At 54.8% G+C, this 17591-nt stretch overlaps 1 protein-coding gene across 4 annotated transcripts in view; it reads left to right on the top strand.

The window, feature by feature from the left end:
• TXNRD1 (thioredoxin reductase 1) overlaps positions 1-15221 on the top strand; it is a 52480-nt gene extending 37259 nt beyond the window's left edge. For all 4 annotated transcript variants that reach the window (XM_055118183.1, XM_055118180.1, XM_055118182.1 and 1 more), the window contains 4 exons: positions 1284-1391; positions 3268-3363; positions 5357-5491; positions 13500-15221. In XM_055118183.1, the coding sequence (XP_054974158.1) occupies positions 1284-1391; positions 3268-3363; positions 5357-5491; positions 13500-13562 (402 nt within the window). In that variant the 3' untranslated portion in view covers positions 13563-15221. The remainder of the gene's footprint in view (positions 1-1283; positions 1392-3267; positions 3364-5356; positions 5492-13499) is intronic.
• Positions 15222-17591: the final 2370 nt, after the last annotated feature.

The following is a 17591-nucleotide window of genomic DNA, read 5'->3' on the forward strand; positions in this document are numbered from 1 at the left end:
AGCTGGCCAGAGAAAATCAGTTTGTTCTAAAATCACTTAAAAAAAATTAACGGGATTTTTTTGGCTCACAGCAAAATTGAGGAACATGCAAAGATTTCTTCTTAGGCCTTCTACCCCAGGATATACATAACATCCTCCATTACCAACATCGCCTCCCTAGTTATTTATTTTTGCTTTTTGGGTCACACCCAGCAATGCTTGGGGGTTATGAGCAATGCTGGCTCTGCACTCAGGAATTACTCCTGGCAGTGCTCAGGGGACCATATGGGATGCTGGGGATTGAACCCAGGTCGGCCACGTGCAAGGCAAACGCCCTACCTGCTGTGCTATTGCTCCAGCCCCCATAATTACTTTTTTTTAAAAAGGAATTTCACTAATGGTTAAAAGAACTTACTTAGTTCCTATTCATTTTCCGGAGTGCTTAAATCAGCAGAGATCGCTACCATTTGTTAATGCTACTAGTAAAATTCATGACAGACTCTTTGAATGTACTTAGATGGTAGCACTTGTAGCACTGTCGTCCCAGATGGCTTCCCGCCCACGGAGAATGACCGTTCCTTTTATACCACATCCCTGCAATACCAATGGAGTTTCCAGTCTTTTCCATGAATGTCGTTCTCTCTGGTGGGAAATGGTGTGTTATGTCATTTCGATTAATTAGCATTTTCCTGATTAAAAAAAAATGAGAATGCCTTTTTGGGGGGGGGTCGGGTGCTCCTCTCTGTGCTCAGGGCTGAACTCAGCTCTGCCCTCGGGGGTCTCTCCCGGTGAGCTCGGGGGACCGGGACCCTCCAGGATGCTGAGGACCAAACCCTACACCCTACAAAGGCGCCCTGCCCTCTGTACTGTCCCTCCGACCCTGGCCTCCCTGTGTTCTGGTCGGGGTGTTGGTTTTATTGTTGAACTATAGCACTTTGTGTATCTTAGCACCTACCCCTTTATGTAATCTTAAGAATCTTTCATTTTAAAGTAACAAAATAAAGGGCAAAAGGGTTTTGAACCCCACATTGCCTGATGAACTGAGGCCCCGCAGTGGCGTCGTGTGAACATTTCGAGTAATTGTAACTGCCTGTTGGCTCCCTGGTAACCAGCCCTCCCAGTCCTCAGGTGTCCGCACAAACTCAGACCTCGGGTAACGGTGTTCAGTACGTTCCTCTCCGAGACTTGGACTTGCCGAACTCTGGTGGAGTTTATTAGTTTGCTTTCCTTCTCTGATTGTGAAGTCCATTCCTCTTGCATTACAGTTTCCCTTTTCATAACTCCCTTTCTCCATTTTTAAACAGTGTGACTATGAAAACGTTCCAACAACTGTATTTACTCCATTGGAATATGGTGCTTGTGGTCTTTCTGAAGAGAAAGCTATAGAGAAATTTGGGGAAGAAAATATTGAGGTAATTGTTTTATTCTTTTTTATTCCGCTATTGTGTTTTCAAGATTTAATTTGAAGTATCCAGGGAAAAAAATTGTAAAAAGTGCAAAGAACTTGTTTTTATATGCCCATTCTCCAGATTCATATAACATTTTCCTCATTTGTTCCAAACGTCTCTTTAAAATTACTTATAATCATATTTAATATTTTCGTATCACTGTATCACTGTCATCTCGTTGCTCATCAATTTGCTCGAGCGGGCACCAGTAACGTCTCTCATTGAGAGACTTATTGTTACTGTTTTTGGCATATCCAATACGCACGGGGAGCTTGCCAGGCTCTGCCGTGCGGGCGTCATACTCTGCGGTAGCTTGCCGGGCTCCGAGAGGGGCAGAGGAATTGAACCTGGCTCAGCCGTGTGCAAGGCAAACGGCCTGCTGCTGTACTAATATTTTCATAGTGCTAATAAACTTCTTGATCAGTAAGCTTCCGAGAGAAGGCGTTTACAGAACTCCTCTGGAGGAGTGGCACCAGGGGCCAGAGACAGCTGGGCTGTCAGGGACACGTCTTGTCCAGGTACCAGAGTCTGAGCTCTGTGTTTCGTGGCTCCCAGCATCCCTGAGCCTCACTGTGCCGCATCTCTGGCCTGAGCATCGATTCCCTCCAGCCCGGCAGCGGCGCCTGACAGGAGTGGCCCCCGGGGCCCTGCTCGGCAGTCCTTCGCTCCTCCTGGTGAAGACAGCCTGCTGCCACTCGTCTTCGTACTGTGTTGAGATCTTTGATGTCAGAGTAACTGGATGCCGAGAACCAAGACAGCCGTTCTCCACACCCGGGCCCCTGAGTACGGCTGTGGTAGCTCACGCCCTCTCAGCGTGGAACTTGAACTTAAAGGCTGCTTTCTGCACATTTCCAACGCAGCCGTCAGAAATACCAGCAGTGGGATCCCGTAGCAACCTAGATTGCACCTGAGCTTTTTTTTTTTTTATCCTTTTTATATTTTTTTTCTTCATATCTGGACTTTTTTTTTTTTGTCTTAGCCGTTTGAAAAATATGATTCCTCTGCCCCATGTGTTTCTGATGGAAAAAATTGTTTTTTAATCTACCATATAGTCGCTTTCTCATATTTCATATTGATAATGCTTCCTGAACATTTTTTTTCAGTTTTTATTACTCAACCCAATGTTACTTACTTTGACTTTTTAGAAACAAGGACCTTCCTCCCCGGTGCAGGAAAGTCTGGGGCCACTTCTCCTGACGCTTGACTGTGCTGGGAATCGAACTTCAGGTCCCACATATGCGGCCAGATGCCCTTAATGCTGAATGTAGGCCCCCCGACACAGCCTCTGCTTCGTTAAAAGGGTCATTGAAATAGAAAATACAAGAAAAACTAAACATTTACTGCAGTCCTACAACTGTAGAATAGTGACACATTCTCTCCCAACATTGTGTGTGCGTGCGCTCTCTCTCTCTCTCTCTCTCTCTCTCTCTCTCTCTCTCTCTCCCTCCCTCCCTCCCTCTCTCCCTCTCCCTTTCCTCCTCTCCCTCTCTCTCCCTCCCCTCTCTGGGGCGCCAGGGTCGGGCCTGGTTCAACTGCTGATCTTCGGCTCTGTCTCTGCAATTGGTTTCTGTTCTTGTCTTCCTTTCCTTCATTTAATTTCACTTATTTTCTTTCTCTCAGCTTGTGCTTTGTTATTAGCTAACAAAGCTTTAATTACTCTTTGAAGCGGTTGAGGTATAACTCCAGAAATTTGAAGTCATCCCCTTCCTGGCCCCGATTCCTGTGTGGCTCGTGAACTTGCTGTTCAATTCCAGCCGAGAGATGAGTCAGGGTTCCACGCGCCCCTAGGGGCTGGCAGACACACCCTGAAGGTCATGGGGCTTATTCTTGTATCTTCTAGGTTTACCACAGTTTCTTTTGGCCCTTGGAATGGACGATCCCATCGAGAGATAACAACAAATGTTACGCGAAAGTCATCTGTCATATCAAAGACAACGTAAGTCCCTTCCGCATTGTCCCCGCCGCCCCTTTGATCCTTCATGCGTCACAGTCTCTGGGTCCCAGAAATCCGCATGGCATCCTTCGAGCATTTTACTGAAAGGTTTATTAGCCCACTGAATCCTCCCCCAGCCCCGAGGCCTCTGCTCGTGTCACCCCACTTTTAATCACCTGCAGATTCCATGTCCAGGTTCAGGGCAGGGCTAGAATTCAGCGCCAGGCCATGGGGACGGTGTGGTGATGACGTCACCATCCTGTGCCCGAGTCCTGTGTCGTATCTCTCCCTCATCCTGTCCCTTCACTTCTTCCCAACCCCAGTGACAATTGTCCTGAGGTGGCATGTGTCCCGACGGTGTTTGTCTGTGTGTTTCCCTCCTAATTCCGGCTGGCATTGTGCAGACTGGGTCAGGGGGCCCAGCCTGTTTAAGAATCACTGAGAGTGGGGGCCGGAGCGATAGCACAGCGGGTAGGGCGTTCGCCTTGCACGCGACCGACCCGGGTTCGATCCCCGACATCCCATATGGTCCCCCAAGCACCGCCAGGAGTAATTCCTGAGTGCAGAGCCAGGAGTAACCCCAGAGCATCGCTGGGTGTGACACCCCCCCCCAAAAAAAAAGCAAAAAAAAAAATCACTGAGAGTGAGCTAGAGATGATTGGTAAGCTCGGCGTATTCTGTATGCTTTCTACATTTCGCACTTCATTTGTCCGTACACTCAAGCCCCGATGGCCAACATGACTCCAGCTTAGAGCGTGCTGTCCCCACACCCCCTTCCTGCCTCTTTCCCAGGGAACACTTCTGCTTTGTTGGTGTTTGTTTTCTTTTGGCATTGGGGCCACCTGCAGTGCTCACTCCTGGCTCTGTGCTCAGCAGTGACTCCTGGCAGTGCTCAGAGGACCACTTGGGATTGGACCCAGGGCAGGCGTGTACAAGGCAGGCGCCTGACCCACCATACTGTCCCCTTCAGCCCCCACAGTGGCACTTTGTTTCTGTTTTTGTGTTTTTGCTTTTCGGGTCACACCTGGCGATTCTCAGGGGTTATTCCTGTCTCTGCACTCAGGAATCACTCCTGACAGTGCTCAGGGGACCAAATGGGATGCTGGGAATCGAACCCAGGTCGGCCGCGTGCAAGGCAAACGCCCTACCCGCTGTGCTATCGGTCCGGCCCCCCATAGTGGCACTTTGGATCGACTTCACGCCCCTGCCCCATGGCGCCCATTTAGTTACAGTCTACCCAGGGGGGGATTATCCTGGCACCTCCCCCAGTTTCAGAGACGGCGCTGACAGCCTGTCCGCTGATGAACATTGTGCAGCCCGTTACACATAGTCAGCTTGGGACTTAGAATTGATCTGAATCAGCCCCTTCGTGGGCATTGCAGACTTGCCAAGCTTTTCTGAGTTTACGGCTCTTACCAGATCGTGAATGTCTGAAGTGGAGTTGTGCTGTCTGCCCCCAAAACGTCAGCTGCAGTAATTTCATAATTTCCTTAAAAATGGCTTTGGGGGGCTGGAGCGATAGCACAGCGGGTAGGGCATTTGCCTTGCACTTGGCCAACCCGGATTTGAATCCCAGCATCCCATATGGTCCCCTGAGCACCGCCAGGAGTAATTCCCGAGTGCAGAGCCAGGAGTAACCCCTGTGCATTGCCAAATGCACAAAAAAGCAAAAAAAAAAAAAAAAAAGGCTTTGGTGCCACACCGGGTGGTGTTCAGGCCTCCAGCTGGGGGCTTCCGCATGCCCAGCTTGTCCTGCCGCCCTCTGGGGTGTCTCCCCAGCTCCCTCACTTCTGAAAATTGGTCACGTGTTATAGGGAGGCGGGAGTTACCTGGCGTCCTGAGGAAACCAGGTAGAGGAGACTCGGGCACAGCTGCCCTTGGAAAGATTATTCCTCGGGGGTTTCAGATTCCACGGGGGGCGTGTTTTTAGGCCGTGGGTGGGGAGCCCAGGGTGAGTAACGTCTTGGTAACCCTCTGGCTTTGTTTCCCTTCTCAGGAGCGCGTCGTGGGCTTCCACGTCCTGGGCCCGAATGCTGGAGAGGTGACCCAGGGCTTCGCGGCCGCCCTCAAGTGCGGACTGACCAAGGCCCAGCTGGACAGCACCATTGGGATCCACCCCGTGTGTGCAGAGGTGGGTCCCCACCCCCACCTCGGGCCAGGGACTGAGGACCCCCGAGGTGCTTCTGCTTCTTTCTCCCCTCGCCGCCTCTCTGGAGTGGGGGCCTCTCGGGAGACGGTCCCGGCCGGCCATCTCCGGCGCGGTCTTGGCTCCTCTCCTTATTTCGCATTCCTGGGAGGAGCCGGGGAGTGGTGCCAGGCCCCGCGGGCGGAAGCGCTGAAAGGGATTTGCGGGGATTAAACCCAGCGCCTCTCATGCATAAACCATGTGCCCTGCCGCTGAGCTCCGCTCCCGCCTGGCGCTGCCAGCCCTACCTTTATCCCGCCTCCCCGGGGAGCCCTCACGCCCAGGCCGGGCTTGAAGCCCGATTAGCGCTGAGTTTCCTGGAGAGGAAGCGCCACGCTCCACGTCAGGTGTAGCCAAGGGCGGGTTCTGAAGGTGACTGGGAGGTGACGGGGGTCTAAAGCAGCCCGGGGCGGGCCTTTGGGGGTGTCAGTATTTCCCCTCGGGACTCAAGCCTGGGCGGCACAGAGATGGTGTCAGGACCTGGCCGCGTGGCTCAGCTCTCTGAAGCGTGGTTTCCGCGTGCAGAATACTGGGGTGATGTAGCAGCGCCCGGGGGTGTCTGGGAGAGCTCCCACATGGCCAGGCGTCCAGTGACTGCCTGGAGGCTGCGTTCCCCGCAGGAGTGTCGTTGTCACAGATGTGGCTGTGTGTGTGTGTGTATGTGTGTGTGCGCGCATGCTATATATTATAGCTATATCATTCTACACACGGGTGCTAGGGAGCACACCTGGGGCTTCATACTTACAGGGCAAGTCAGTGCTCGACCATGAACCACATTTCAGCAAGGGGAACGTATATTTGAAAAAGCTTCTCTGGCAAAATGATTTTTTAAAAATTTATTTTGTTTGTTCTGGGGGGGGGGGTCACACCTGGCAGTGCTCAGGGATTATTTATACTCCTGGTTCTGTACTCAGGAACTATTCCCGGCAGTGTTTGGGTGGGCCATGAGGGATGTTGGGGATGGAAACTGAGTCGACCGCGTGCAAGGCGAGCAGCCTGCCCACCATATTCTCTCCCCAGCCCCTGGCACAGTGGTTAGGCCCGGGTGGTGAACTACTAGGTTAGCAAGTTGATTTTTCAACACGCACCGGCTTCTGCCTGCGCACCGTGGGCGTGTCTGCCTGGAGAGAGAGTGACCTTGACTCTGCGGGAAGGGTCCCGGAGCCCCTGCTGAGGGTCGCTTCACATTGGGACTGCGGCTGGATTTGGGGCTGGCTTGGGCGCTGTTTCTACCGCAGGCCTGTGCTTTATTTTTATTCATTTAATATTTAAGGTGATTGTGGTTTGGGAGCCACAGCCAGCAGTGTTTGGGGCTCACCGCCTGGCTCTGCACTTCGGGGTCACTCCTGGTGGTGCTCAGGGGACCTTATGGGTCGCCGGGGATGGAGCCCAGCCTGCAAGGCAAGCGCCCTCCCTGCTGTGCTGCCGCTCTGGCCCCAGCACGAGGCTGTGCTGTGGAGAGAGGTGTCGCGCCTTCCACACCTGCCTGCTGGCTCCAGCCTCAGCCCTGCGGTGGCTCAGGGACGCGGAGCCCTGCAGCTCTTGGCTTCTTGGGTCCTCGTCCTTGATGGCGTGTGGCTGGGCAGGAAGAAGAACGTTGGAGAGACATTTCAGTTAAACTAACAGTGACTGATTAAGGTGCTTTTTTTTTTTTTTAAACAAAAAATGCCTTTAGAGGTTCATTTTTCACATCACTGTCACTGTATCACTGTCATCCCATTGCTCATCAATTTGCTGAGCGGCCTCCATTGTGAGACTTGTTACTGTTTTTGGCATATCAGTATGCACCACGGGGAGCTTGCCAGGCTCTGCTGTGCAGGCGAGATACTCTCAGTAGCTTGCCAGGCTCTTCGAGAGGGGCGGAGGAATCGAACCTGGTTGGCCACGTCCAAGGCAAACGCCCTACCCGCTGTGCTGTTGTTCCAGACCACATTCGGGTGAATTAGAAATAACTAAGGGAGCTGGAGTGATACATTACACAATGGGTAGGATGTTTGCCTTGCATGCGGCTGACCTAGGTTCAATCTCTGGCATTCCACATAGTCCCTGAGCCAGCCAGGAGTGATTCCTGAACGCAGAGAGCCTGGAGTAAGCCCTGAGCATTGCCGGGTCTGGTTTACGGGGGATTTTTTGTTGTTGTTTTTGCTTTTGGTTTTTTGGCCATATCCAGTGATGCTCAGGGCTTACCCCTGGCTCTGTACTCACGATTCAGTGCTGGTGGTACTCATGGGACTGTATGGGAAGCCGGGGATTGAACCCAGCGTGGCCACAGGCAAGGCAAGTGCCCTACCTGCTGTACTAGCTCTCCAGCCCTGAGCACGGTTAGTTCTCAAGTTCAGAAGTAGCCTCAGGCCAGGGCCTGAGGTGGGTGGTTTGTAGGATGAATCATGGATCTTTCTATAGTTGTCGAGCTGGCTTTTGTTAAACAGTGTGTGTGTGTGTGTCTGGCTGGCTGGCTGGCTGGCTTTTGTCAAACTGTGTGTGTGTTAAGGAGTGCGTGCGTGTGTGTGTGTGTGTGTGTGTGTTAAGGAGTAATTTCTTAGAAAAGCTGACAAGGTTCCTCAGTTTAGAAATTCCCAAGGGTCTCCTGGAATTGTCCTAGAGGAGGAGGAGAGAGAAGTCTGTTTCACCAGCCCTTGTCAGCCTGCAAGGCAGAAACGCATTAGCATTATTCAGCGTGAAGTTCCTGGTGATAATGTATTCTGGACATCTGAGCAGTGAGAATCCAGATAGGAAACTAATTACACCTCATTTGGAGGAGTCGTTTCAACTTATCAAGTTTGTAGGGAAAATGATAACTCCAGAAGAAAGTGTGTTTGAAAGACCCCTGTGGAATGTCTCCAAATAAGTTTTAGTGCCCTATCAAATGTTTAAATAACTCCCACCGCCCTGTTGTGTGTGTTGTGGGTTGTATACCTTGCATAGTAAGACAGGATTGGGGTGACCCTGCTTTTAGCTGTTTCAAAATGTGTTTTTAGGGGCAGAAGTGCTTGCCTTGCCCATGGCTGATGTGGGTCTGATCCCCAGCATCCGTGATGGTACCCTGAACACCACCAGGAGTAATTTCTGAGTGCAGAGCCTGGAATAAGCCTTGAGCACTGCCACGGCTGGGTGTGGTACAACCCCCTTCCCCCCCCCCCAAAAAAAAAAGCCCAAACACCCAAGAACGAAAAATTGTCTTTATGAAAATTCAGAAGAGGCAGTGACTAAAACATTTGTTAAAATGAACTTCATCTGATGATTTTAGCCATTTCTTGAGGCTCAGGTTCATCTCTCTGGGTGGTTGTTCGGCTACCGCCCCCCCCCCCCCCCCATCTCTTCTGCCATCCCCGTCAGTATTAGAGAAAAAGACAAGTTCTTTCCACATTTGCGTTGGGGTGTGTTAACTCTGCAAGTCCTTCCCAAGCTCCATTTGTTGTTTTGCTTGATTTGGGGCTCTCATGGTGCCGGGGATGGAGCTCAGAGGCTCACCCCTGGCCCCAGGTTCCTTTCCTAAATTTCTGAGAAGTGAAGCTCACCAGCTCATAACCCTGAGATTTGTTTTAGTGGAGCTCCCTGGCTCTTTATTTCCCTTCCTCTGTGCCCGGCCGTTTCCATTGTCATATAAATTGTCCTTCTGTTCTTACAAAAGCCACATTTTTTTTAAACAAAGGAAATTCAGTGTTTTTCAAAAGTTGAGCTGATCTAGCTTTCAGTGTCATCGTCATTGCATTTAAAAGTGTTAATGAAACTCTTGAAAAATTCAGTGTAAGTATGGGTTTTTTTTCTTCCATAAGTATAAAAGAAGTAACTATTCCAAGGATTTTTTTTTTTTTTTTTTTGCTAACAAGGTTGAAGCTCTTTCTTGCTGTTCTTTTTTTTTTTTTTTTGCATGTGAATGACTGGTCTTTTCTCTGGGTACATGTTTAAATATTTTAATATCCTGGCTGGTGTTTCCTTGGGTCTGGATGTTCCTCGGTGCTGCTGACCTTCAGGAAGAAGGAAGAAGTCAGGGCTTCCGTGGTCAGGATCCCCCTTTCACAGGAAGTTACTTCCTCTTTTTCCCCCCCAAAAGTACGGGTGATGCTGACCCGTGTTGCTTTGGCCTGAATCTCCCCTGGTCGTCACTCTGAGGGAAAAGCCAGGAAACTACTTGGTCCTTAGGAAGCAGAGACAGCGGTCCCAAGAGTCTGCTCCGCCAGCAAGGACAGACCCTGGAGGTGCCCAGATTTGTCTACTGTCACCTCTTGGGGGGAGAAAAAGCTGTTTCCTTTAAGGGGACAGACAGAAGGCCACCCCCTCCCCGGATGGTTCACTGCCGCCTCCCACGGAGCCGAGTCGCCCACTCTGGGAAATCCTCGCCTCGGAGTCTTTTATTTTTTTTTTTTTTGGCGGAGGTGGTGGGGGGGGGTGTCACACCGGGATGCTCAGGGGTTACTCCTGGCAGCCATATGGGATGCTGGGAATCGAACCCGGGTTGACTTTGTACAAGGCAAACGCCCTCCCTGCTGTACTGCCGCTCCGGCCCCCAGGCCTCGGAGTGCTGCTTTCATTGCCAGGGCACCCTCAGGAGCCGCCTCCCCCCTACACACCCCTGTCCCCACTCCCCACACCACCCCCTACCATCCCCAGAATCTCAGACACTTTTTTTATTAATCGAAAAAAAATTTGCAGTGAGATTCATGATTATAAAGTTGTTCCTGACCGGGTTTCGGTCATACAACGTCCCTCACTCCGCAAGCACTTCCCACGGCCAGTGTCGGCCCTGGCCAGGGCACGATGCCCCACCTGCCGTCCTGCAGCCCCGGCCCTGGGCATTGTGACCGTCGCATCCTGGCGTCTGTCCGTCGTGGAAGGATCTGTTTTCCTTTCCCTCTCGGGAGGATAGCGCCGTTGACTCCAGCAATTGAGGTTGTTCATCCAGTCGAGGGGTTTGAGGGGTTTGTTCTCAGCACGCACGTGGGGGTCCGTCCTGACTGTTTGTTGCCTTTGAGGAATCCTCTGGCACTGACTCCAGGGCTGGGAGCGCCCTGTGTCGGGCGTGGCCGCCTGGGTGTGATCAGGGCTCTGCTCGCCAGGCGCTCGCCTCCCACCCCAGGTGTGTTTGGGTGTCTTGTTTCCCTCACTTGGCCGGGCTTGTCCCTGAGACTCACTGCTCAGTGCTCAGCCTCCCCAGCACACAGATTTCAGGAGTTATTTTTCTCTGGGAGCCCCTCCACTCTGCCCTGCAGGCTGTCCACTCAGTCCCTCAGAGTCACCCCAGCGTCCAACACCGGCCGCTCGTGTGTGCAGGACCGAGCTGTCGAAAGCAGTGTTTTGTCTGGCTTCCGGTGGAAGCAGGGATGGCTGGGGGGCTCCCGTGCGGCTGTCCAGCCAGGAATGGGCATGTCTGAGTATTTCTGTTGCTGCTGTTTGTTTGGGGGCCACACCCGGCGGTGCTCAGGGCAGACTCCTGAAGGTACGATGCCCGGGATCGAACCCCAGTTGGCTGCGTGCAAGGCAGACACCCTCCCCGCTGTTGTATATTGCTCCAGCCCTGAGCATAGAAAGTGTTGTGTTTTGTTCCGTCTTGACTGTCGGTTTTTCTGTCTGGGGGAAATAACGGAGATCGGCCGCTGACTCCGGTGGGCCCCAGGAGTTCCCGGCGCATGGCTGACTCTGTGTGGTACGAGAACCCCCGTACTCAGAAGCAGGCACTCGGGACGCTCGCCGGGAAGGAGCTTCCTCGGCCCTGCCCCGCGGCAGCCGAGTGAAGATCACTCTGGATTTCTTTTTTTTTTTTTTTTTTTTTTTTGCGTTTTGGGTCACACCCGGCAATGCACACCTGGGGTTACTCCTGGCTCTGCACTCAGGAATCACCCTTGGCGGTGCTCAGGGGATCATATGGGATGCTGGGATTCGAACCCGGGTTGACCGCGTGCAAGGCAAACGCCTTGCAGTGTTATGTGAGGGCGGGTCAGAGCCCCCCGGGGCCCTGGAGGCTCCGAGCCAGGGTCTGTGGACGTGGGAGATGGTCCTGCCAGTGCGGATGGCAGCCGGGCGGGCGCCTCGCCGGGGCTGCCAACTGGGCCGCTGAACCTCCCGCTCCGGGGCCAGGAGCTGCCCTGGCAGGCCTCGGGCCTGTTGCCAGCACCCGTTGGCAGCGACTTGGGAGCCAGGAGGGGTGCCCGGGCGGGCACCTCGTAAAGCATTTGGTCCGTGAATGCCGGGCACTGTGGTGTGCTCTGCGCCTCCGTCTGTAGCGACACGTCCAGAGCAGCCGCCGGAGTCCTAGACCGCGGGTAGCGCACCGCCCTTGCACGGAGCCGACCTGGGTTCCAATCCCAGCGTCCCCGGATGGTCCCCCGAGCACCGCCAGGAGTGATTCCTGAGCACTGAGCCAGGAGCAAGCCCTGGGCATCTCTGGGTGCGCCTCCCACTCCCAAGGAAATACGGGCCTGAGCTGAGAGCGGGAGAGGCGCCTGGGCAGAAGGGCGCTAGACAGCTCCGAGGTGCCGGGAGGGGGGCGTCCGTGGCTATTCCTGACCCCCCCCCCAGCTGGGGGGGAGCACCTGTGGCCCCGTCCACCTTTCTTCCCTCCAGAACCCCAAGTCTTTCCTTTTTTTTCAAAGTTGTTCACAATAATTCATTGCATTTAATATTCAAACCCCAATCCCACCACCCTAAGAGGAAAGTGTGTGGAGATTGTCGTATTTCATCCCGGAGCCATTCAGGCCCTCGTAGAAGAGATTACAAGCACGTATGTTACACCCAAACAAATGTGAGCTACTCTTGGTACATCAGTGGGCCGGAGTCTGAGAGACTCGTGGTCGCACGCTCTAGGAATTCTGTATCCCTGTATCACTGTCGCCCCATTGCTCATCGGTTTAGAATATGACAGAGCAGATTCTCTCGCGGGTGAGGCCTATGTCGCGCTCTTCTTGGCCGTTGATGGGATGATACTGTGCTGGGGTGGGGGGGGCAGTTTGTCGGTGTGACTGCCAAGCTACTGGAAAACTAGAAAGCTGGCGGGAGGAAGAGGCCCAGTCCTGCTCGGAGCGAGCTTGGAGATCTCAGTCACGGGTCCTGCACCCCTGGCTTTTTCTGCAGGTTCCCTTGTGGGCGAGGCTCCGAGCCTGTGTGGAGAGCGGCCTTGAGCAAGGCTGCCCTTGAGTTCTGGAGGTTTTCGGCTGCCGGGGTGCTGCTGGGGCGGGGAGGGAAACTCAGCCCGCCCCCCTCTGAGTAGATCCCCAAGCCCCCCCCGCCCCCCCAAACCTCACCCTTTTTTTCCTGGGCCCACCTTGGGGGTGTCTGCACCTCTGTAGTTTGCTTCCACCTTTGATCCTGCAGAGAAATAGCGGCTCTCCCTGGCCGGGGGCTGCGGGGGGGGGTGGTGTGTGTGTGTGTGTGTGTGTGTGTGTGTGTGTGTGTGTGTGTGTGTGTGTGTGTGTGTGTGTGTGTGTGTGTGTGTGTGTGTGTGTGTGTGTGTGTGTGTGTGTGTGTGTAGGTGGGGTCGGGTCCTGAGCTAGGGGTGTGGTGTGTGTGTGTGTGTGGTGTGTGTGTGGAGGTGGGGTCGGGGGCTGCGGGGGTGTGTGTGTGTGTGTGTGTGTGTGTGTGTGTAGGTGGGGTCGGGTCCTGAGCTAGGGGTGTGGTGTGTGTGTGTGTGTGGTGTGTGTGTGGAGGTGAGGTCGGGGGCTGCGGGTGTGTGTGTGTGTGTGTGTGTGTGTGTGTGTGTGTGTGTGTGTGTGTGTGTGTGTGTGGAGGTGGGGTCGGGTCCTGAGCTAGGGGTGTGGTGTGAGTGTGTGTAGGTGTGGTGTGTGTGTGTGTGTGGTGTGTGTGTGGAGGTGGGGTCGGGTCCTGAGCTAGGTGCCTGCCCTGAGCCCCACTCCCCATGTGTGTGTGTGTGTGGGGGTAGGTGTGGTCGGGTCCTGAGCTAGGTGCCTGCCCCGAGCCCCACTCCCCGCGCCTGAGCGTCCCCTGTTCTCTCCCCCCGCAGGTCTTCACGACGCTGTCGGTGACCAAGCGTTCTGGCGGCAACATCCTGCAGGCCGGCTGCTGAGGTTAAGCCCCGGTGCGGGTGCCGCCCGCCACACTCCGCCCCGCGCCCCTCCGGCCCCGAGCCAGGGCGAGGAAGACTTCGGGAACGGTCTCGAACTTCTTCTCCGGCCCGGGGCGCCCCTCGCGCTCTCCGTGGGGGTCGGAAGCAGCGGGCGGAAGGCAGACGGCACCGCACTGGGGTTCCCGCCAGCGGCTGAGCCCGGCGCCCGGCAGGCACCCCAGGGTGCGTCCATGAAGTCACCGGCCTCAAGCCTGCGGGTGGGCAGTGATGGAACCTTGTCGGCGCTCTTCAGCCTCCCTCTCTGAGGGCCCTTCCCCGCCTGGAGGACCCTCCCCCCCTCTCCCTATAGACTCCTCTTCTCTCCCTCTCTGTCTTAAGGCGTTACTGGTCCTAGTTAGGAAAAAAGGTTAGCAGTGGGCTCTGGCTTAGGGCTGGGTGGGCACCTTGCCCCGTGAAGGAGCACTGCCCAGACCCAGTCGCAGTGAACAGTGTACGACATCCCCTCCCTGTTTAGCAGTGTCCCCTGATTTAAAAGAAAAAAAAAAAACCCGTTTCCAAAGCAAGTCAGTGGAAGGCTGGGTCTGGCCCGGGCGTGGCTGCTCGCGGGCAGGGGGCGGCTGGCTTGGCCCTGGAGCTGGACACAGAGTGTCCCGCTGTGCTTTCCCATCTGTCTGTCTGTCTGTCGTGTCCTTTTTCTGAGAACTGTGCCCGTAGGAACACAATTCTTTCCACCCTTTTGTAATCATCCCATTTTAAAGCAAACGCGTACTCGCCTAAGTTATTCTCCAACACAGGTGGATGTGAAGGATTTTCAGAAGAAAACTAAAACCAAACCAAACCTGGTGGTTTGGGAGCCAGCGAGATCGAACAGGGTTTAAGGCGCTCACCTTGCCGAATCTGATGACGAGCATTCATCCGGCCCTTTGAGCACTTGCTCAGGAGCAAGCCCTGAGCACTGAGCCGGGGAGAGCCCCTGAGCATAGCTTGGTGTGGCCCCGGAACCAAATAACACCACCCCCCCAAAAAAAAAAAAGACCCCAAGTGGTTTTGACTTTCTGTGCCCCTGGGCTTTGTCGGGTGGTGCCCGCCCACAGTGGCTCTTCCTGCCAGCGCTGCCCCCGGCCCGGCTGAACACACAATGCCCAGTGGCCGCGGGGCTTCTGCGGGCGGCTCAGCCCGGCCCGCCCGGCCCAGCGGCGACCCTGAGCGGCTCCTTCCAAGTGCATTTCTTGGTCACCTCAGGGAACCCCCTCGTCTTCCTGGCGCTCGGTCGGCAGAGCACCTGGCCCTGCCCACCCGGCCCTGCCTCCCGCCCGTCCTGGGCCCCGGAAGCAAGGAGGGAAAGAAGGGGCCCTGGAGGCCGGGTGCATTTTTATTTATTCTTATTAATTTTTTTTAATTGTTTTCCCCCCTCCGAATCTGCCCATCTCTGCCATGGAAACAATAGACAGCTGACAGGGTCCCGTCTAATCATGTTGTGGCTCCCTCTGAGCGGGCAGAGCGTTCTGTCCCCACCGGGAGGGTCACAGAAGGCCTCGTGGCGAGCCTTGTGCAGAGTCTGCCCACCCGGTGCGCTGACGCACATCCAGGATCTCGTCTGTTTTTGTTGTCTGTCTCCTGAAGAGAAGCAATGTGAAACATTAAAAGTGTTAATGCCCAGCCCGTGTGCCTCCTCCTTGAGGGGTGGGCGAGCTGGGAGGGGTCCCCAGGCACTGCGAATGGAGTCCACTGCATGCAAGGCAAGTATCTTAACCCCTTACTGCACCTTGACCCCGGTACCGCACCATGACCCCTCTGCTGTCTCTCTGCCCCAAGAAAAACATACATTTTAAAAAACTGGGCAAAAGGTTTAATTAGAAATAGAGTCACTGCAAATAACAGAAAAGAGTGCTTGTAGGATGTAGTCAGGTTGCATTCAGGAAAGTTGAAAACCTTTCTTATTTTAGGGAAAAATAAGGCGCCAGAATGATTATACAGTGACCAGGGACTTCATATGACCCCCTGAATAGCAGGAGTGGTCCCTGAGCACAGAGCCAGGAATAAGCCCAGAGCATCACTGGGTGATGCCAAAAAAGATAAGGCTTCAGGGGGCCGGAGTGATAGCACAGCGGGTAGGGCAATTTGCCTTGCACTCGGCCAACCCGAGTTCAACTCCCAGCATCCCGTATGGTCCCCTGAGCACCGCCAGGGGTGATTCCTTAGTGCAGAGCCAGGAGTAACCCTGAGCATCGCCAGGTGCGACCCAAAAAGGGAAAATATATATATATGGTTTCAGTTAAAGACACTGAAGAGTAAGAGTCCCTAGGCAGTTTTGTCCCTGGGCAGCTCAGAGGAGCAGATGACAGAAGTGAGGCTGAGTCTCAGGTCAGTGAAACATGCATGTGGGATTGAGCATTGGGTACAGTGCAGTCCAGTGGGGCCGGAGCAGGTACCGCGGGTAGGGCACCTGCCTTGCGTGTGACTGACTCGGGTTTGACCCCGGCATCCTGTGATCCCCCGAGCCTGCCAGGAGTGATTGCTGAGCGCGGAGCTGGGAGTACGCCCTGAGCATCGCTGGCTGTGACCCAGAAACCAAGACTACAAACATATACACATGCACACACCTTCCAGAGTCCCAGCCTAAGCCAACGGATTCAGTACTACCCCCTGCCCAGGTGGTCTCAAGGAGTAAGCCGCGTTTGAGGTCACAAGGATGCGACCTAGGGAGAAGGTGGGATTCTCTGCGGGCAACCGAGCCACGGGCAGCACCCGGCAGCCTGGCTCCTCCCCACCCGCATCCTCAGCACACGGTGCCTCCTGTCCCTTAGCTGACTATGAGGTTCGGTGCCCTCATTGGGAAGGGGAAACGCCAGGCCACAGCTGGCCACAGCTAGCCGGAGGTGGAACCACAGCCCAGGCCCAGCTGGCCCATCCTGGGTGATGCCAAAACAAAATAAGGCTTCAGAGGGCTGGAGTGATAGCACAGCGGGTAGGGCTGGAGTGATAGCGCAGCGGGTAGGGCTGGAGTGATAGCTCAGTGGGTAGGGCGTTTGCCTTGCGTGCGGCCAGCCTGGGTTCTTCACTAGTGTCGTCCAAGACAACACTAGTGAAAGTCCCACATCTGGTGGAGGGTAGGGGCAACCTTTGGTGGGCTCCGCCCGTGGGTGGGTTAGGGGGTCTGGGATCAGGACAGGGAGGCTCGAGGTGCAGAGTCCAGGTCTGCACAGGGTCAGGCTCGTGAAGTTCCTGCTTGGAGCTCGAGGCTGCTGGGTGCTGGCTACCAAGGGCCAGGGGCTGGCGACATCCTGTGTGGCCTGCACAGACCCCTCAAAAGAACATGAGCCGGAGCAGGAAGGGCAAGACGTGCAGCAGAACTGCTCGGGATACCCGCGCCGTGTGAAGGCCGCAGGGAGCCGAGGCTGGAGTCCCGAGTCTGCAGGCAGGGTCTTGGCATCTGTGTTAAGTGCCAGAGGTATCGGAGGCAGCTCCAGGTGTTAAGTGGCCTCAAGCCTGAGCTCAGCTGCTGACTGAGACACGGAGATGGGACAGATTCTTCTTTTCTTCTTTTCCTTTTGATTTTTGGGACACATCGGTGACGCTTGGGTTACTCCTGGCTCTGCACTCAGGAATTACTCCTGGCGGTGCTCAGGGGACCATATGGGATGCCGGAGATCGAACCCAGGTTGGCTGTGTGCAAGGCAAACGCCCTCCCCGCTGTGCTATCGCTCCGGCCCCTGGAACAGATTTTTCAAGGTTTTATTCACAAGAGACAAAAGTCTCTTGCCCGCACACCTGGCTGTCTTCTCGGGACCCCTCAGAGGGGATGGGCTCCAGCTTCCCTCCCCACCCCGAGCAGAGCTCCCGGCGGCCGAGGACCACCGGAACCTAGCCACAGCCATGGTCGAGGCCCCTGTCCACACGTTCAGACAGGCCTCACGCATGAAGGTACCGGCAGAGGAACCCAGGTGTGTGTAATCCCATCAACGGCCAACCTCCAGAGACTTAAAAGCGAGCTCCCAGAAGCAATATCTTGTAGCCTACTTCTCCCTC

This window comes from Sorex araneus, chromosome 10 (genome assembly GCF_027595985.1).
Source record: "Sorex araneus isolate mSorAra2 chromosome 10, mSorAra2.pri, whole genome shotgun sequence".
In the NCBI taxonomy this organism is placed as follows: Eukaryota; Metazoa; Chordata; class Mammalia; order Eulipotyphla; family Soricidae; genus Sorex; species Sorex araneus.